Below are 22,443 nucleotides of genomic sequence, written 5' to 3'. Positions count from 1 at the left end.
TCTCTGTGGTCATTAAAAATCCCAGGGCGTTTTTCGAAAAGAGTTGGGGTGTAACCCCGGCATCCTGGCCAAATTTCCCATTGGCCCTTACCAATCATGGCCTACTAATAATCCCCATCTATGAATTGGCTTCATTACTCTGCTTTCCTCCCCACTGATGGCTGATGTGTGGTGAGTGTTCTGGTGTCCAGAAAAAGCGCTATATAAGTGAAAGCAATTATTATTATTAATTATTATTATAAGACACTGTATTATGTGTAATTTCCTTAAGCCTTATGTTTCGGACACAGCTTTGGGAGCTCTATTATACTGTATACTCAGTCAGCAATCGATTCTCTAGTATGGATCTGTTCAACAAATAGTATTGAGCCCTACCAGTACAAGGACCTGTGGTCATTATTTAACTGGCCTCCCATGACTTCCAATATTGCAAATTGAGCAACTAGGAGACAGGAATGTGTGTGATAGAGACAGAAGCAGTGGAGACTGACAGATCCATGTTGAAAATCTGACAGAGAGGTGGAACAACAGACTAAAATGGAAATTATTTTGGTAAAATTGACAAGCTAAAATTCTAACAGTTTGATAAAACCTAATCTGTGCTGTATTTTTTATTTATGTCATACGTTGTCTGCTGCTCCTGTCCTGTGCTCACCTAGTCAATCCTGCAAACCGCACAGGCAGTATGCACAACGCATCAGTAGCACAGCAGAGCGTGAGGCCCTCGTTCTCTTTAAATGTTTTACTCTTCAAGTCTATTTTCACATGTCTGTTAAGTGGAGTGTAAGAACATTAGCTAGGTAATGCAATGCAGATAATTACTCATTTTACCATCCCAATATCATCTCCCAATGACCCACAATTAACTTGTGTTCTAGTTATTTACTTGTGAATGTTATCTTTAGTCACTAATAATTGTTTAATACATAGGTATTAGGAATGCACAAGCACTTAATAAGTTGTGTTATTATTTAGTGAATGCTTATTTCAATGCAGACAAATGTTTGAAAGATAATGATATCTTATACCATTTGTGATAAGGGATTTCAATTCTCAATCACAGTTCTACAGTGCTGTGTGGGACATACAGTATGCTGCTACACATCACAAACTACAACACAGACCCAGCTATTTTAACGAATTAAAGGATGGTGGAGTAAGATACAGGCTATATTACAGAACAGAGGACCCACACATATAATAAGTAAAGCAAAACCCAAGACTGCAACTAAACTCAGTGTTTTCTTTTATGCTTGTTGCTTTTGGTGCATGCAAGCCATAGGTCAAACAAACTTTTGTGAAATAAACAGCCCTACCATTATAGATCTAGCAGGCCAAGAATCGTGTACCTGTCTCATATTCCACAGCGCTCTTGCAGTAATGGTAGAAAAACCTCTGGTGTGGTTGAATACATCAGGACCCAGCATTGTGTACAATGCAAAAATATCAGACTTGTTTAGGTTGGGCAGTTTCATGTTCACTGCTTTTCTGTCCAGTTGTACTATCTTTGTCTTTTTATTTTGACTATGAACCAGGTAGTTTGTTCACTAAGCAAAATATTTGTGACAAAAAAAAGCTAAATTTAACCTCTTACAATGGTGCCTAGTGTTCATTTTGGATTATTTTTCCTTGTGCCATGTTTTACTGTGGTCTACTTTGCTGTCGTTCATTCATTAACATTACAGTCATTTAAAATGAAAATTAACTATTCCAGGAAAAATACCTGCCGTGAATACTTACAAAAGGAGTGGGAAAAAACACCCCAAGGGGCTATGACTTTCTGTGAGAGTAAATGTGATGTTAATTTTTTGGCGTTCAGATAAATGAGACTTTCAAAGGCTACGGTGGATCAGATAATTATCTAAATTTAATTTAATCTAATCACATCTAATCTAAAGCCTACATAGGGGTATGGAGTGCACACAACATGACGAGAACAAGCAACAAACAAGACATGAAAGGAAAGACTGGCTCCATGTACTGTATTATGTACTCCAAGCGGGATTTCAAAACCAGAAAAACACAAAGGGTCTGCAGGACAGGTAAGGTACCTGGTGAGTCAACAAGTACAAAAATATTTCAGACAGTAACTGATGGTCCCGGTGAAATGAAGGGCCACATCTATCCAACCTATTGAATCAAACCTATTAGGCCACTTATCAGAATGTACGTTCAGCAAGTGTTTCTGTACTGTATTTCCTTTTTTAATTGTTTGCAATAACAATGATTATTTTATTTCTGCACTAATATTGGATCACCTGAGATAATCCACACTTCAATATAATTGTACTTCATAGCCATGTAGCCTTTATATTTCTGTTAAACTTAATTTATGTAAAAAACATATGTACAATTTTAAATGCTTCACTTACTCACATAATCCATGTAAGAGCACATCAATCAAAGTGTATACTACATTAAAAATTAAATTTATTACTGATACCATAAGTAAAGGTTTTGTTTTTTACATGTTTTTTTTAATAGCTTAAAAGAAACTGCACCAAATCTAAAGTAGGCTATTTATAGAAAAATAAAACTGCACCAGGCTTATTTAAATGCTCTTCAAAACTGCTCTGAGCTCAAAAGGCATTGCTTAGTTCATCCATTTAAAAATGGTGTATGACCTGAAATTACATATAATCTTTCTAAACTGTCTAAATTGAATATGTAGCACACCCATTAAATTACAGTGCAAAGAAACTTAATTGTTTTTCATTGTTTGGTGTATTCAAGGTATAAATGATACAAAAACACTTTAAACACAAGGTTCAAAAGCCACCAATGGTTCTTTTACTAATGCAGTGAAAAAGTAAAACATTACCTCCTGTATTCCTCAAATTCTAATATTCGAACTTCTGTCTGTATAAATTAATCCACAAAAGGTTGTTTACAGTATTGTGTTTTAAACTAAAATGTTTACAGTTTAGTACAGATTAGTATAATACTTTATTCCAACAGTAAACTATGTTTATGTGATTCTGAACACTAAGTTGTGTTGGACATAGTCAATACTCATGAAATAAAAAGTAACCATTAAATTACAAGAAAGACAAAGTAACGTGTTTGTGTTTCTCAAGTGGTTGTGTGCTTGAAGAATCTTCATCTTAATATCTATGTTGAGATTTGGAACTGCTTTATACATTAACTTTATCAGCCTATCACAAGATTTAAAATAAATTGCAATTGTATTTACAAGATCACACACAGTAAAGCAGAGAATTCAGACTATTATTATGTTCGTTTTTATCCAAACTAATGTATTACAGGTTCCGAAAAATAAAATTTATTTCTTCTTTGGGAAAAACTTAATGGGTTAAACTATAAATCTGCAAATAATTTATGGAACTTATTATATAACTCAATAACCCCCCTTTTTAATACTTCTTTTATCATCCTTCATTTAAAAAAAAAATATACCTAATCCTACACTGCAACCCTCGGGACAAAAAGACTAAAAAACAGGACAGATCTTACAGCACAACAAAATTAAGCATAATATAGTTAGCAACAAAAATGTATTATCATTTGAAAACTAATTAATATGGGCTTTTCAAGCAACATGGTTTAACTTCAGCTGTATCACTATATTGTGGCTAAAGACTGAAATTAGATAGCCATTTATTTAAGTAATTGTATATTTTGGTTAAATAAACAGAAAAGCAACCCTTGTTACATTAATTTAATAAATAGAATACAAGATCAAAAGGATTTCCCCAAAATGCACTTTCACAATTTTCCGATATATTTTGGAAACCTATGTTTAATCTGAATTTTTGTATGAGAATTCCATACATCAATCCATTTTCTAGTTGCTTCTTCCAATTCAGGGTCACAGGGGAACCAGAGCCTATCCCAACAAGTAACAGGTGCAAGGCAGGATACACCAAGGCTGAGATACTCATCCATCACAGGGCACACACAGGCATGATCTCACACTCACACCATGGACAATTTTCCCAGTAGCCAATTAACAAGTATGTCTTTGGACTGTGGGAGGAAACCGCAGCATCCAAAGGAAAACCATGAAAACCTGGGTAGAGCATAAAAGCTCCAAACAGATAGCACCCCAGTTCCGGAATTGAACCTGGGGCCCCAGTGCTGTGAGGCAGCACTGCTAAACACTGTAACACTGATCCCATCTCTATTAGAATCCCATCCTACAAAAATAACAATAAAAAATACATGTTTATGTAAATGCACTTCTGATTTTTATTTTCTTATTTTTATTAATCTAATCACATTAGTCTAAAATAGTGAGGAGTGCAGTACGTGACGCAAACTGACCTCAGGTGTATGAAGAGTTGCAAGTGTAACCAGACAGCAAGACATAAAGGCTCTGACAGACTCCTGGGTAAGGGTCTGGTGAGCAGATAATCCTTTTTAGTGGGCACAACATTATTGAGAAATAAAAACAGCAAGTGCTGTGCTTCAGTCTACAGAGAATGAATAAGGAGTTTCCAGAAATACACCTGGCTACGTTCCTACAGTATATGTCAAAAGCACAGTGGGCAGAGGACATGTCAGGAACATCACTGTAGGAGAGAAGGCTTTCCCTGCCAACACAGCGCATGCCATGAGCATCACATGAGAGGATTAAGGCAATGACATCCCACTGTGTTCAATAAATTGATTGTGGTCCATCTGTCTCTGAGACTCAGCTCATCTGGTAAGGTGAGCCAGATTCACTAAAGGAAAGTTTGTTACAGAGCATATTTAAAAAAAACATAGAAAACGTGACTTATCATGGAGAAGGAAATTTTCCTACCAAAATATTTTGAAACCTCTTGTTTCAAAAAATGAAACCCAAACAAATTTCTTCTAACACATTAGCAAAACAAATAAATGTTAGTGCCTTACATGGTTTCTAGTGTTTCTGGAATATAGCACTTGTTATGGAATTAAAACACATCCTAAGAAGCTGTTAAAGTTAGTAACTGCAATTATCTGTATTTTTGTTTCTATTAATGTTGGAATTGAAGGTTAAAATTTCTTTTCTCCACAGAACACATTGTACTTGCCTATAGACCTCTTCACCTGAAACTTCACCCAACTACTATGTTTAGGTTGATACTGTAGCCAGATAGAGTGGATTAATAAGGAATGGGCCTTAATGTTGCTCTTCATATGATTGGACAACTTAATATAGCTAATCACTCAGAATTTTTTGGGAGGTGGAAGGAAATCATACTTTCTTCAAATAATGCATGATAATCAGTGTTCTATACTTATTCTGCAATATAACTTCCATTAAAAAGCAGATCGCAGTCATTTTCTCCACACTACATCAATAAATGCAATATAAAGTTTAAGCAGCTCATCTTGTATCAGTGTTTTGTAATTAGAAGAGTTTTAGTGTTTTAAACAGGAAAATAAAGTTGGCCAAAGCCAAGTTTAAAGGGTTATCATGTCACAAAAAATAAACGTAGAAAACACTGACTCATAATTACAAGTTATTATCCATTAGCGAAATTCAGACCTGATTCCGCTCATATTTCCTCCACCTAAATCTGACAAAAACTAAGGTGATGTGCATAGATGCCTGGGAAGGTATTTCTCATTCATTAAATTCTGTAAAACATGGAAACAGCTGTACAGAATTTAATACTGCACCCTTTTATAACCATCATATTACACCCTACTATGAGAAACTCTGGGGTCTTGTTTGATATTGAGCTTCGAGTTGATACATAAATAAAAACCATCTTTAAAGTCTCTTATTTTCACCCCAGACTTGATTACACTGCTGCAGAAATCCTAATTCATGCTCACATCACATCTCCCCTAGGTAATCTTTACAATTGGCTCCACAGCCGAAACGTTGTGTTCTCTTTCTTCTTTTTTTTCAGCATGGAATAAACCTATTACTTGTTCCTTTGCATCTTTACAATTGTCCCCCTACTACATTGTCCAAAACTGAACTGCATTCAAGGCTTTGTGACTGCATTACCCAAAACTGACACGTCTTCACTGGCTTCCCACTACCCAGTGCATTCAGTTCAAAATGTTACTCTTAACTTTTAAAGCCCCAAGCACCAGATCCCTCATTACTCCTTATGAAACAAGTAGGATTTTGCACTCTGCTGAGGCACACCTTTTAGTACCTTCTTCTAGGTATAAGCAACTCGGGATACTCAGTTTCAGCTGCCGGGCACTACAACTCTGAAACTCGCTCCCTGCCAGTCTTAGGAATGTAAATTCTTTTACAGATGTTAAATCTAAAGAATTATCTGTATAATCAAGCTTTTAATGAGGGTCGACCTTTTCTCCTTTTTTATCTCTATTTCAAACGTTACTGTTATTTTGTCTTTATTTTTCTCATCTTTTGTATGTTTGTACCCTGTAAATTGCTCCAAACACTTGTGTATATGACATAAATCCTTATTTACATTGAGACAACACCACCTTGCCAATTTTATATTACACTCTCTGTATATGTATTATACATAAAACATACAATATTTTACAATTACTTTTAATATGTAACTTTAATATTTCCACTATATATAATACCATATTAATTCAATATCAGTGTACTGTTTATCAATAATAAGGGGGGGGGTCTCTAAAGGTTTAACAATTACTTGTGAATTTTAGAGGAAATGTGTGTCTAACTTTGAAAAACATCAGGGTCAATTTGGGCTTATTTGATTCAATTTTAGATTTTTGCATCATCACACTGGCTTTATTTCTTGTTTTTTGTTGTTCTTCAATTGTTGCTATCTTCAAAATGACAGCAAACTAATCAAGACTGCTTATAGTTCAACTTTAATACAAGTATAAAAAGATAACATTAACTGTTAGTCATTGTACCAAAATATATTACTGTTTCAACAGAACAGGATTAAAAAAAATGTTTCTGCAATTCAGTTTGTTTTTGTTGTTTACAAATTCAATCTGTAGCGAGAATTATGTTCCTCTCTTAGGGCTGTGACGCAAGACTGCGCACAGACACCCTGCGTAGGCCTGGAGTGAGTGGCGTAATATACAGTGCCTTCTTTCTCATACAGAGGAATGTGCTCTCCACTCAGCACGCACTTGTGTGCAAAGCTTCTGATCAGTATCTGAGCAGCATTTCCTACACAAATTCCTAAAGGACTCCAATTGTGCCCAATTTGAATAGTGCTTCAGCAGTTAAGAAAACCTTACCTTTGAATGAATGTGCATGTCTCTGACTTAAATATTACATTGCTTTGTCTGTCAGACCTACAACTACACACGTTCCTGAGTTAAATATCCGAGTAATACAAATATCTTGGTGAAATTTAGTTTTAGGTGATACCATGTGATAAATTAACAGGGACAAAGAATATTATATGATATTATAATATTATATAATATAATACTGAGGAAAGGAGCTCTTTAACAAGATCATTCACCCTTAATAAGATACCAAAGATAGAAAGTGTACCGTGAATGTAATTAATAATTTATTTTATTTTATTTATTTTTTTTTGGGGGGGGGGAGACAAAATAAAATATTACAATATTAGCTTGTGTTTAAAAATGTATTTTAAAAACATTTTTTAATAAATGTTTTGAAAGTCAAGCTATAAAATATGTACTAAGAAACTTGCACTGCGTGATTTCTGCAAGCCTTGAGTATGGCATATGCATTTTAAATCAGAAAATAAACCGAGTTGAATACAGTAGTTTCCTTTCAAGCATTCTGAATGTCTCACAAACGTTTGTGATGTTTAATAATAATAATAATTGCTTACACTTATATAGCAATTTTCTAGACACTCCACTCAAAGTGCTTTACAGGTAATGGGGACTCCCCTCCACCACCACCATTGTGCAGCATCCACCTGGATGATGTGACGGCAGCCATAGTGCGTCAGAACGCTCACCACACATCAGCTATCAGTGGGGAGGAGAGCAGAGTAATGTAGCCAATTCATAGATGGGGATTATTAGGAGGCCATGATTGGTAAGGACCAATGGGAAATTTGGAGAGTCAGGACCTCGGTTTTATGTCTCATCCGAAGGATGGCGCCTGTTTACAGTATAGTGTCCCCGTCACTATACTGGGGCATTAGGACCCACACGGACCGCAGGGTGAGCGCCTCCTGCTGGCCCCACTAACACCTCTTCCAGCAGCGACCTTAGTTTTTCCCAGGAGGTCTCCCATCCAGGTACTGACCAGGCTCACACCTGCTTAGCTTCAGTGGGTTGTGAGTTGCAGTTGTGAGTTGCAGGGTGATATGGCTGCTGGCCATATTTCTCAAAAAGGCTCTAACAAATGCATGAGAATGCTTCAACCTACAGAACTGTATTGTAAAAAATACATCGTAATGGATCTTTATTGCATAGTATACTGTAGCAGAATATGTATATGAATAATGTTTATACAGCCTTTCTTCTGGATATATACACGTAACCACAATAATCATTTAAAATGTTGCTGTTTTTTTAATCTTGGGAAATGTCAAGGTAATTCTACTTTTCTTTTTTAGAATGAAACAAACACTAGCATGAAACATATGAAAAGCCTCAGGCTATATATTGTAGTTGGACACTGCATGCAGATGCTAAATTCATTTGACCGTAAATGTAAAAGGCCCTTTTATTTTTTGTTCAGTGGAACCAATGGAAAAACAGGTACCTAACAAATCTATTCTTGGCTCTTTAATGTACCATCTACTAGTTACAGAGGTTTCATCTACAGATACATCATAAGTAATTAAAGAGGACACCAATGTTGGATTTTGCTATCATTATTCCTAAAATATTTCCTCTAATGAGAGGGTATCAACAGTAGCCTTTTAATACACTATACTGCAGGTTCAACACAAGCAAGCTTGCTTTGATACTTCCTGCAAACCTTTTAAGACCGTTAACTTCTTCCCAGTAAACAACTCTTGCTATTCAGCTTTTGAAATAGCAAACCTGCATTCTCTTGAGATGTGGGATGTCACACACTGTGGCCTGGGAAGCAAGTATTTCTACTTTTGTAGATTTTAAAACAAAAGTAGCCCAACTAACACTATTTCTTATTATAAATACATATCCACTCAGCAGCACTCAAAATTATAAGGACATCTGTCAATCCTTACTAAAAAGATGAGTCAGCATAAACCTGTCATAAACACTGAAAAATGAATGACCTTTACACATGCACAAACAATGTTTTTTGCTGATATTTGACCATAATCTGCAAAACAATTGAGCTGAAAAGCTAAAATGTTATTTAATCTGTTCTTGTCATTTCTCTTTTAACCAGTTTTTTATTGTTTCATGCCTATTCAATGTGTTAAATGACATTGTCCTCATATGAGCAAAAGCTTTGAGCTCCAGCTACCCCCCATCTTGTCAAAGAGCTCTCTTTATCAGTTTCCTTTGATGTGGTAAGCATTCATCTGTAACTCAAAACAGGAGCAAAATGGCATGCAGGTCTGGAAACACTTAGCCCTGACCTTAGAAAAGAAATCAGTGTCTTTGCTTGACTGTCTTTCCCTTTGTCTTCCATTGCCAGTAGATCATGTTTACAACGTTTTCAGATATCTGCGGATTTAGATTGAATATTTTTTGTGCAAAGGTTTCTTGCCTGGTACTTTACACTTATTACCACTGCTGATCCTGATTAAAGGGTAAGTATGGATGTATGACCATTGAACAGTCTTTCTTTCTTGACATTTAAAAGCATTTGATGATATTCATCTATTTTCTAAACTACTTTATCCAGGGTTGCGAGGGTGTCGGGAGCCTAACCCAGCAAGCAACATGCACAAGGCAGGATACACCCTGGTCGGGATGCCAGTCCATCACATTGTTTATTGTCTTTTGCCATATCAGTCTGGATAGTTCTCACGAAAGAGGAAATTACATGTTTCTTTTATTTATATCTACTTTATAAGATGTCTTCCAGTGCTATTAGTTTCACAGCAGTTAATGAGGTAAAATACAACTGAAACACATCAAATATCACATCTATATTTTTAAAATGTTTATGTCAGTGCTTCCTGCATAGTTGTCAATGATCAGAAGATAGGTAGTGTAAACATTCAATATGTTTTAAAAAAAGAACACTTACTGTTTTCTATGGTGGGGTCATAAGAGTCAACAAACTGGCCTTCCACAAACTGAATAGTCAATGAAGACTTTCCTGCAACAGAATAAAAAAATATTTAAGTTGCAACTAAAGATTCCTTAAAAGCCTTCAACAGCTTTTGTCTGTTACTGAGAAATCAGGTTATTGTGCGGAGTACCATGCAAGGTTAATTATTACATAGCATCGGTTGTCCTGGTGACTCTGGTTTCCTAAAGTGATATTCTTTCTGACCTAAAACTACTGTTTGCTTCAGACCTCCCATTAGAAAAAGATAAAAAGTACCACTTATTTTACCTGAAAGCTCTACAATCTGCTACAGCACTAGACCAACCCCAGTAGAGAAGGTGCACTATAAATTGCACAAAGAAATCAAAACATTTTTACATGTTGCTGTGTTTCAGCTCTACTTGGAACTTACTGTTCCAGTAATACTACTGTATTAGCTTTAGGCCTAATGTATTACAAAAAGAAAAAAAATAAATTAGTTTTTAAAAGCATACTCATACTAACAGTACTATATAGCACATTTGGCAACATTCTAGATTGTTTTTACCTTATTTCTCACCAAAATGTGCAATATTTTTTAAATAAAAGGTCCATACAGAAAGCTGCAGTTTTTTTGAAAATCAAAATATCTCATTTTGAAAACAGATTATGAAGACCTGATTTTAAATTTATACACATGATGTTATGTGAGAACACTTCAAGTTTCAAGATACAGCCTCAAAATACACACTGATTGCGATTTAATGAGTATTTCTGTAAATCTGACTGTAAATAGGAACAAGTGCAAAATCAAACAATTCTAATATTATGTTTTCTGCGAATTTGTGTCTTTGGAAGCCTGCTTAAAAAGACAAAAGACAGATTCAGTTGGAAGGAAAAATTCTCCTCTGGCCACCAATGTACAGTACGGACTTGCTGTCTGTTGCTATAACAACCAGCTATAGTACTTATTTGGTGTATAGTAGATGTTATCCAATTCTCTCGGCTCAAAACCCTTAGGAAGAGCCGGAAGAATTATACATGGAGGTGTATTAATTAACCTCACGATGTCCACCCAGAAGTTCTGCAAACTGTACTATACCCACACAGCAAACGTGTTGTGAATATTACGGCTTTTATAATGGAATTTAAATCCTTCTTTTGTACCAGGTCCAACCTCCAAGAAAAGTTAAAAATATACTGTTACAGAATAAAGTTCTCAAATTACCATTTTTCAAATAACTATATCAAACGCAGTAACTTACGGATTTTAAATTTGAGGCGAGAAAAAAAAGTTTCACCAACCCAGCTCTTCCAGTCTTCTGGAAAATGTGTATATGAGCACTCACTATTCTCAAAGAAAAGGTTTTGTATTAGAGTTAAAAAATTTGGTTGAGCTTGTACTGAGTAATGCAGGTGTAACAGAGACCAGTGACGTCAGCGTAAATTGCTGCAAGGAATCTCATATCTCATGTCACTATAAATATTCCACTTTGTTAATTTGTAGACACAATTGTGACTACTGTGCACATGTATACCCTTTGTGAAGATAATATATTATAGTGTCATCACACTATTACACACATGAATAATAATGATAGTAGCTTCTCAAGAGGACATTTAAAATCACATCAAAGCAGTGCAGCAAGAGCAGGATAAAATGTGTCTTATAACATACGCAATTATAAAAAGTGTGGCTGTAATCCAGAGATGTGAAACTCATTTGCGTTAGCTAAAACCTTGACAAGATGCAGCACACACCAAGAGGGCTGGGATTCACTTCATGGTGTCAGTCTTGCATCACCTGAGTGTGAAATCACTGCACAATCACCTACAATTACAGGATTGTAGAGGTGATGATCATTTTTGTATACTGATCACTTTTATCAGCCATATACAATTTCTTGCATTAGGAATCTGTCTTTTTGCATACTCCAGCTTGCTCCCCATGAGACACACAGGCAGGGAGAGAGAAGCTTGGGGTCAGAGCGCAGGGTCAGGCATTTATACGGCACCCCTGGAATTTGGAATTTGAACCAGCAACCTTCCAACCACAGGCCCAGATCCTTAGCCTCAGTGCCACTGCTCCACCCTGATTTTAGGATAAGACAATGGCTGCTGTTTGGGGTGTAAAACTGAACAGTGTTTGCACTGGAGTTTGACTCTACCTGTAAGGCTAATGGTTTCCACACAGCTGTTCAGTGTTTTAAAGGGGAACTATTTTTAATGCTATATATTTTGTATGTTGAACTGCAATGCTATTTTTATATTTCGGGGTTAGAAATAATCCGCCTTGATGAGTGCATTTGAAACCAGAATAATGGAAAATACAAGTGAAATGTACACAGAAACTTGTAAAACCTCCAATTCACATCATTACATCACAAAATAGACTAGGTTTCCAGGTATGCACAGCACCATATTCTGTGATTCAAAATGAAGCAACAAAACGTCCGGGGACCTGAAGCGGCTCTATGACATTGTGAACAAGCAGGCTTGTGAATACATCTCTTTTAATCCAATGGAAATATTGCTCTCAACTTTGAGGTGGTTTTTCAGATAAATACTACTTGTTAACTCTGCATGCAGATCACGTTGGGAAATTTCTGAGGTGAAATGTCATTAGTCATTATGGTGACTACTGAGTTAACTAATGAGTGACGAGTGAGCCCATGGCAAGACCAGGGGTTTGCAAAAGCATGACGATTTCAAATACTTCCACGATTTTGTGCTCAATTAAAAAATATTTCTATCCTGCCAATGAATTTATTTTGTTAGCGAGATTTAATAACTGCTCTGAGAAATTAGAATTGCAGTTCCCCTTTAATCTTAACTAATAAAATTGCTGTTTTTATGATAAAGGAGCATGATGCATGAAAGCAAACACCACCAATAAGCATAAAAGACATGATCTGAGCAACTCTTTTTCCATACTATAATTCTATTTTTGAAATTAAGAAATGTACAGGAAATAATACTACCATTACTGTCAATGGTTGCTAGTTTGTGTTTTTAAAGATTGACTTGATGTTTCTGAAGTTAAATATGATTAAAGCTACGATTTTAAAACAGTAAAAATACATTTACTCTCCTCTCCTCCCCACTGATAGCTGATGTGTGGTGAGCGTTCTGGCGCACTATGGCTGCCGTCGCATCATCCAGGTGGATGCTGCACATTGGTGGTGGTGGAGTGGAGTCCCCATTACCTGTAAAGCGCTTTGAGTGGAGTGTCCAGAAAAGCGCTATATAAGTGTAAGCAATTATTATTATTATTATTATTATTTACCACATTACTAATTAAATGAAGTAGTAGTTCATTCTACTTCTCTAATCAAAACCACCTATATTATCCTGTGAACGGTCTATTTGTGAGTCTATTTACAGTGCAGGTATTTTTTATTTAATTATAAACTATCTTGGGCTCGTTTTTTTTTCATCGGCAAGAAAACAAAATTAAAGAGGGACCACAAGATCACATGAACTGTGAATGATTGAAACACCATTATGATGGGTTCTATCATTAAAATAACATTGTGAAGTTCAAATGAAATGTGTGCTGCTTGATATTCAACTCTATTCTGAACTGATTGTTAGTCTTCTTGGGAAATACACGCACATCTCTACTCTATCTCAATCTCAGCAGGAGTGCAGTACTATTTAACACTAATGGCATTCATCAGACAATGAAATAGCACAACGAAATCCTGACACACACCAGACTATTGCAGTGCTTGGCTGAACAAAACAAGAGCAAAGGAAACACAAGGTACTTGGCCAGTCAGCCCTGTCCACAGTCAGCTTTAAGTGCTCTACATCCCCTGACCCACTTGGGTAATGGTCTAAGGACGTCATGAAGCAGTGTAGCACAATACGTCAAACAGACCACATTAACAACTCAGACCTACTCCATTCACTAAAACAGTCAGCCCACAAATCATATGAATCCTATCCTCAACTCTCTCAAGCAAAACAAAGTATGGTAGCAGGAATGTCTACTGACCTACAAATAAATGAGCTACTTCAGACAGTAAAGAAAAATGACAGTCAGCAAGGAAGAACTTTGCCTGTCTTGGCAGTAACAAGCACAAAAGTATAAACATATGTCAAGGTAAAGTAACAAACTGGCACAGCGATAATCATGAACTCGTAGTTAAATTGACATTTTAGAAAAAAGGATTTTATGAAAAACAGGCCAAAAATTGGACCTCTCCTCCTGGGCTCATTTGGAAATCTTTGTAATCTAATTATATTCTATAGTATATCATGGCGTGCTCCTAGTCCAATGTAGTAAAGCAGTGTAATACCACAGTAAAAATGTGAAAGAAGAAAAATTACACTGAATATAACAATATAAAATGTACTTCATGTAGCATGATTAACTTCATTATTTCTGTTTTCACAAGGGAAAAAAACCTACAGGACTAAAGATGATAATTTAAAAAATATATACTGTAACTGAGGACTGGTTTCACTCGTCTTAGATGTAACTCACTACACAACAGTACAATCACTGTTAAAATCCACAGCTGAAAAATAAGTCTAAATGGATTCAGTCATCCTGCCTCCCCTTCACATTTCATGAATTTTCAAGAATAAAAAGAACAATTGCTCATTGTTATACATTATGGCTCTCTGGATGGGAATTCAGCTGTAATATAAGAATAGAAAATGCCAAAGACAATGTATAATCTGTTAAAGAAAGTGTAAAATATTAATACGTGTATTAACAGTTTGTGCTACATTAGACTGCAAAACCTGTAAATAATAGTTGCTTAATCCATTAGCAAAAATAAAAGCCCATTTAAATAGAAAAATGCACAACCCAACACACAGTGACAGTCTTCATTAACATATTATGTTTACAAAACAAAAGATATTAGTACTTTTGATATAATCCCAAATTAATATCCCATTTTATGTGTAGACTGAATTATATATAATTAGAAACACCTATCCACCAAACATGAATTTCCCCCAAACTATCACTTCTGGAATTCCTTCATTCCATCTCAGCCTCCCTCTTGATTAATTTCTGCACAAAACAAAATCCGATTCAAGGTCAAATACAACCCCTAATCTCATACATTTGCTTGCCATTGGCTCTTTGGCATTATTATTTCCTGGGAAATCCCCCAACACCCCTACAAAATTCTAAAGAGCCTCTGTAATTAAACCAAGAAAATGTCCAACCCATGAACTGCCTCAGTTCCTACATAGGTACAGTACTGTGGTGGAATCTAACTCCCCAGTGTGTTCCTGTTCTCTAACAAGCACAGGACTTGATGCCCTGAGCTATATTTTCCACTCAAATTAGTGGAAGGCTGCATTGATTCTTTGGAGATAATTTGAACTGTAACCCTAGCCTACCTAAATCTTTGCTAGGGTTAGGATTATTAGAAAGCATAGAGGATGTTTGATGACATGGTTGTGTTCTAGGACAGAAATGAAATTGAGGAAAAGTGATATTTCAATGTTATCTTCACATCTTCTTTCTTGCATATATGGCTCTATACAATACAGGTCCACTCTCAAGGTGTCACCTGTGGTATCTGCAGGGGTCCAGCAGTTCAGACTGGCAGAAGCACCTTCTGACCCACCTTACTTTAAATATGCCTTATAATTTTGTTTCTTTTAAGGAAACTGATGCTGTCCATGTCCTGGAAATCCTCAACTCAGTAACAACACATCTGAATTGCAGATACAATTGGGTTACCATAACGTACTGTGTTTCAACACAACTCTTCATAATATCAAACACAATGTTTTAAGTGACAGTAAGAGCTGAGAGGGCTGGAATACTGTCAGTTTTAGAGAGAAGGAAACACCTGGACTGTACATTGGCTCTAGAAATTGTTTATAAAAAGTATTTGGATGCACTGTACACTTCATGCATTATACTAATAAAATTCATTGTTGTCTGAAAACAAATCAGCCAATAAACGTTCTCTCTTACCAAACAACACTAATCAGTAACACTGATTAATAACACCTTCCAATCTTATACTAATACACTTACTTATATGCAAGATACTTCTTGAGGCACCTCTGACATACAGCAGAAGTGAGTTTCATGCACTTCTCACAGGTGGGGGTAAGGACTGAGTTGCAGTTGCAAGGAGCTTACACGACAGTCAAGAGAAAGATACGATATCTGTGTGGAGGCTAACTGTTATGTTGGTGCAGCTCGGGGAGAACAAGACGATAAGCTGCTTATAAATAAGTGTGACGAGCAGTACTGTGACTTCCAAACAGCCTCATCCTGTTCAGGTTTAATTTATTAACATACGAACATGGTTTCTGGCTGTTTTCAGCTGTTGATGCAGCTCCAAAGCTCTTCTGTAGTTTATATATATATAAATCAATTTAAACATAATATAATAATAATATAGTAGCAAAGCAACAGGTAGTGACACTCAGACCTATATCACACCTATATAAGTAATATCATGATGGATAATTGCTCCAGGGCAATTTGTGATAAGTGCAACTGTGTTAAATACTGTACTGTACTGTTCTGTATAGACTTCCAGAGTCCCTGAACCTAAACGTATCTGGGGGCGTAATTCCCCACATGGAAGATCATATTCTTCTGAGTATTTAGGGGCACCACTGTAACATTGTAAGTGCTGTAAAGGTTCATCTGTGTGCTTAAAAGGTTTCGTTCTAAATTTGGTTAACGCAGTGCATGCTAAGCAGAGAGACAGACACCTGCTGTGTGGAAAGTTTACAGAAGGACATTTCAGAGCAACTGGAAAATGGGGGTACTGTTGTTAAAAATACTATTGTACTATGTATGGAAATATTTTTACATACAGTAGATGCTAATACTAATGCAAGAGTCTGTCTCCTAAACATGACAATTATTGCAACAGAGAAGGATGGTCTAAAGTATAAAAGCTTCTTTTGTAAATGTAAATGTATGGGTGCAGAGCATGACAGAAAAATGCACTTTCATGTGTTCCTGGCTGTTCTCTGGAAATTGCCCTTTTCTTAAAAGTTTAAACCTCCTTGTAAACCTTCGCTGAACTGCTCTGTGACTTCTTGCAACCCTGCTGAGGCTGGAAGAGGCTTTCTCCTTGGGCTGTTCAACTGGTGCAGAGGAGACCCAGACAGAGTTGCAAAGCTAGTCTAAAAGCTTGCAAATAAAGCCTGTGAGCATCCTCTGAGCCTGGGCGAGCTCCTCGATGCAATGAAATCACTACCAAAAAAAAAAGATGAAATTTGACAGTCTTTGTTGGACATATATTTTATTGCGTCTGTTACATTACATCTTTACACCAGGAAAAACAATATATTCCTCCTAAGATTTAAAGCACTGGTAGGTTAACTGGATTCTGGGAAAACTGGCCCTGGTGTAAGTGTGTGTGCTCTGCAATGGACTGGTGTCCCATCCAGGGTGTATCCTGCCTTGTGCTCATTGCCTGCCAGGACAGGCTGAGGCTCCCCCGCTGCCATATTTATATTGGATAAAGCAGCCAAAAAATGGATGGATGGATATTTCAATACATAGACTGTAAATTTACGTTTACAAAGATTTAGCCAAATAATTTCGTTTCACACTGAGGCATTCTTTTGACTGCTTAATATTACAGTGTGGAGTATACAGATATGTAAAAGCCTTGGACTTGTGATGCCTCAATTAAAGCATGAATGATCTAAAATTAAAATTCATCCATCATAGTAAATTACATCTTACCTGTAACTGGTCTTATTACAAAATAACAAATTTGATTGAATATCTCACAAGCATATGGAGCCTCCATAAAGCTAAAAGCACAGTATAAGATCCAAGTGAAATGTAAGAAACCCCTAATACTTTTTATTTTAGCACCACAATTTGGAAATGATCAGAAATCCATCACAGAGCACAAAAATGACTTAAATTAACTATTATTTTAACTTTTTAAAGATCCTGTAAATTATTTCTTTAATTAAACGGATTTATCAAAACACTAAAAAAGATCAATTTAAACTAAATTTCACACATATTGAAAGTCAATGGAGAGATTTATTTCAGTTCTGGTTACTGGCTTTTTATAATCCATGCTATTTTACATTCTCCCTCATTTTTCATTCTGCTCAGTTGATTGTGTTATATTTGAAGTCAAAATGAAAACAGACTGACTTCAGAAAAGGAATGTATGCATTTTATTACCATAAAGTGCTGTAGTTCATGCTTCATTGCTACCAATTTCAACTGCTGTAATGAACAAGAGGAACAACAAAAGCATGTCAATCACAGAGCAAAGATTTTCCTGCTTTCAAATGAAAATGTATACATTTCTTATATCATATCTATACTAATCTAATCATGCTGCATGGCTACACACAGGAAAGGATAACACATTTAGAAATACTGATGATAAACATAGGTTTCCTTCTTTATTTGTGACTATTATTAACCAGGCCCCAACCTCCCAAAAAACATAGAATTGTAGCAAAGTATAGAACAACATATTCAGTAAAAATAATTTTATTTCAGAATAACCAGCATTTTTTAGTTTTTATTTTATAACCACCTAATCTAGAATCGCCGATTATTACTTTGTTTCTCACCAACAACTTCCATGTGCAAGTGCAAACAAGCTCTTCTTGCCCGCCCACCTGTCAAAACATTTCTGGTTTTTCACCTGCTATACAGTAAGTCATGTTACTAAAGCCGATAACCTGGCATCTTTCAAGAAACATCTGGATGACATGCTTGGATCAATTAGGTACTGAAAACCAAATCAGCTAGGTGGACCAAAAGATATCCTCTCCACCATGTCAACTGGTTGATACAGACATTACACAGATTGGGGAAAATGTGTACATGTAGGTTAGCATGGATAGCAATAATCGCAGATGGGATTACACAGAAGAAACAGCTGGTTATGCAAAGAGAGAACATCTGGTGGTTTCAAAAGGAGACTGATGTAACTAGGCTCTCGTGACTGATGCCAGCTTGTGTTTTCTCTCTTGTCTCCCTCTTATCCATTTTTAAAGAGACTGCTAAGGAGCATCGCCCACAACAAGGTGCTGTGCTGCAGGTGCTGAAAAAAAAAGTTAGCCACCAGGACCAATGATCCCCAACCCAGTTTACATACCAAAAACTGGAACATTCCCCATCACTCATAAAATGCACTTTATCCCAGAGACACTCTCAGAGTTAGACATCATAGAAAATTGGTATGACAGCCAATCCAAGGATCTCATCCAGCCATTTCTTGAAGGAAGCTAAAGTACCGGTTTCAACTACATGACTAGGTAGCTTGTTCCATACTCCCAGTATCGAATTCTCAATTTTAAATTCCACTGACACCTGTTTAAATGTTCATTTTGAAGATATCCTTGAAGATATCCAGCTATTTTTTTTAATACCTCTGAGAATTTTGAATATGTATATGAAGTGCTCTTTAAGTTGTCTGTGATCAAGACTAAAACGGTTTAGTTCTGTCGGCCTGTCAGTGCAAAGAATCAATTTAAGCCCCAAAGTGCATCGCTTGCTTCTCTCTAGACTGATTCCAGAGCAGTTATATCTTTTTTGTAACATGGTGACCAAAAATCTACACAATACAGTGTATTCTGAATGAGGCTTAACTAGTCAAAGTACATCTTACATAAGGATGAATGGCTGTATTACAGCTGGGGAATGAAAAGTTAAGTCTCTAGGCATCTCAGATAAAACAGGCTTCTGTAGTATGTCAAGTACACCACAAATGGGGAATAAACAGCTGACTTACAACAAGATCATTATTTTGAGGATCAAATTAGGTTATTAATATATGTAAGTACTGACTCAACCTGGCAACATCCTCTGGTGTTGCCCTAAGTAGACACAACATTTTACGTAGCCACACAGTGTCTGTGATCACCTCTAATGCACATGGCATTTTCACAGGAAGTTTATTGTGTCATTCCAGCAAAAATGATGTTTCAAATAGTGAGTAGAGAACCTTGGTTTTCTTATACACAATAGTGTTCCTCTAGATAATATTTTAGTTTTAAAACTAAGCATATCACTCAAAATCTAGAGCAACTCTTTTTGTGAGGACTAAACCTCCACTGCTATTGATTTTCATTTTCCAAACATGTATCTGAACAGCACAAGGGCAGCAGAAAACATTCCCACCTGAACTCTATATCTACACTTCACTGCATTCAGGCAATGTTTATGCATGTATTATGGAGATATCAATACCAACTGCAGAATTACAACCAAAGCCAGTTTCCTAATCTATAAATACTGTAAACAGAATTATATAATTTGACAGAATGTGACTTCTAACAAAGTAGAAAGAACACACAGGCCTAATTCACAAAGCAAAGTAGAAGGTAAATTGTTAAAAGTAAAGACTTTTGTGAGAATCTGACCTATTTGACTAAAGAAATTTTAAATCATCATTAAATAGAATAAGCACTGAATATTACAGCATGATCATACTTGTTAAACCATGGAACACTACCACATGACTTACTGGCTTGCAAATAATACCAAGAGAATACATCTCGAGTACTGTAAATGACAATGAGAAATTATGAATTACAGGTCATGTCTCAACAATGAAAGCCGATTGGATGCAACACAGAAGACAGTAGCTCAATCAACAGCTGACCAGAGGGAAGGCCATTTCAATAAGAGTATTTTATAATCCTACCAGAGGAACTTTATGGCTCAAAAGGTAAAAAAAAGCATTGGCCACAAAAGACACGCATTAAATCTAAAGCCCTTGTAACTAGTCATAAATCAACATCTTAAGCCTTAGGAGGAACCTCAAACCTCAATTTAGGACAATTTAATATCATGCCTTCCAGCACAGCTTTGCAGAAAATATGACTGATGAGATAATATTGTATAAGAGTGGTGCATAAGACTTCCATTTTGCCTCACGGAGATGTTATATATTCTACTAATAAAACTAGCTTTCAGAGGTGAACAAATTAAAATGGAATGTGATCCCTGGCATGGGTTAACTTTATAGCACTGTACATTTAGGAAGCGGTATTATAAATTTAAATGACGAAATCTGTTCAATGTTTAAGACAGTAACGCGACAAACATTTTGACTGTTAAACTGAAAATGATTTACAGTAATGCATTAGAGTAAGTGTATCAACTAAAAAAATGCCTGCCTTCAACTTGGCTCCTCTTTTACACCCCCATTACTTACATTTTGCCCTTTTTGTCCTTGCTAAACCCCAACTAAAAATGACATCATGGAAGAAGGAGGAGGCTTCCCCCATGCTTGAGTGGATAGAAGTAGTTTAAGCTGGTGACAAAAAAGGAGGAGCTGATGCCAAGGAGTTCTTGTTGCTATTGGTGGGCTTGTGCAAGTTCTGGCCAGGGCTTTGTGGCCAATCAATGAGGCAACGCATGAGAGCCAGTCCTCCCCTCTCACAGACACACCTTCACTGCTTGGGTCAAGGCAAAAGAAAAAAGGCGACTCCATGTGTCAACATGCCAAGAGCAGAGTTGCGCCAGACTAAAAAAAGATCACCGTCTCCAGACGGCCGACACATTCTAGAACATAGTAAATGATTTTGTGAACAGATCATGTTGCTGCAACATCTTCCTGGTCAGCTTGTCTCAGGGGCTGGAGGGAGATAATCGTAACCTGTATTTTTGACTGCCTGGATTCCAGGTCCCTCCTCCTCTCATTCGTCTCCTGTGGAGATTAATAGATCTCACCATATTGGTGGAAGCACTCCCGAAAAGATATGAAAAACCCTGCATGTTCACAAATTCCCAGACGATAATAGTGGGGGGCAATTGGCTCGGTTTCTTTGTGGATAATTCACAGGTAAAGTGGCAATTTACATAGTAGCACTGAAAATCAGATAAGAGGATGAAGACTTCTGTTTGGTTCTCCTCACAGAAACAAGATGTCTGCCTGATTAGGAGACCAGAAGATCAGGCAGGAAGGTTCTCTTTGACCTGCTCTTCACTGATGACAGCACAGCTCCTGAGGAATATAGCACTGCTGTTTAACTACCACTGAAGAAGACTCCACTTTCAAATTCCAATTTAATATATTTTTTCTCAGTAATATCAGGTTGCGGTTAAGCTTTAGAGTGGGTGGCTTTTCTTGATTCTATTTTGTCTCCTACTGAACGTAACTTTCTAAAAGTTCAAATTATCATAAAAGCAGTGTTTTGCAGGTTTTCTGTATTATGAATCATGTTGGATATTGATTAAATGTTTTTGGTGTCCTTTTGACTAATTGTTCATTCATGACTGACTGTGATACACTAAGGAACAAGTAAGGGTTTATTCCATGCTGAACGAGAAGGAACACAAAGTTTTGGGTGTCCTATTCACTACACTTGAGACCCATTGGACATCTATGGGATGATGGAACAAAATGTAGCAATTCGGGCTCAAGAGACCACTGAAAGGGCACATTTGTAGATGTAGAGCTTGTGCATGG

The 22,443-nt window shown here is 36.5% G+C and overlaps 1 protein-coding gene across 3 annotated transcripts in view; it reads right to left on the bottom strand.

Moving 5' to 3' along the window:
- rheb (Ras homolog, mTORC1 binding) overlaps nucleotides 1-22,443 on the bottom strand; it is a 54,538-nt gene that overhangs the window by 22,996 nt on the left and 9,099 nt on the right. For 2 of the 3 annotated variants that reach the window (XM_088642939.1, XM_088642938.1), the window contains exon 2: nucleotides 10,034-10,105. The exons of the other annotated variant lie outside the window; for it this stretch is intronic. In XM_088642939.1, the coding sequence (XP_088499065.1) occupies nucleotides 10,034-10,105 (72 nt within the window). The remainder of the gene's footprint in view (nucleotides 1-10,033; nucleotides 10,106-22,443) is intronic. 3 annotated transcript variants of the gene reach the window in all.

The sequence above is a fragment of the Lepisosteus platostomus genome, chromosome 8 (genome assembly GCF_059453375.1).
Source record: "Lepisosteus platostomus isolate fLepPlt1 chromosome 8, fLepPlt1.hap1, whole genome shotgun sequence".
NCBI classification, from domain to species: Eukaryota; Metazoa; Chordata; class Actinopteri; order Semionotiformes; family Lepisosteidae; genus Lepisosteus; species Lepisosteus platostomus.
This window is presented reverse-complemented; position numbering and strand designations above follow the sequence as displayed.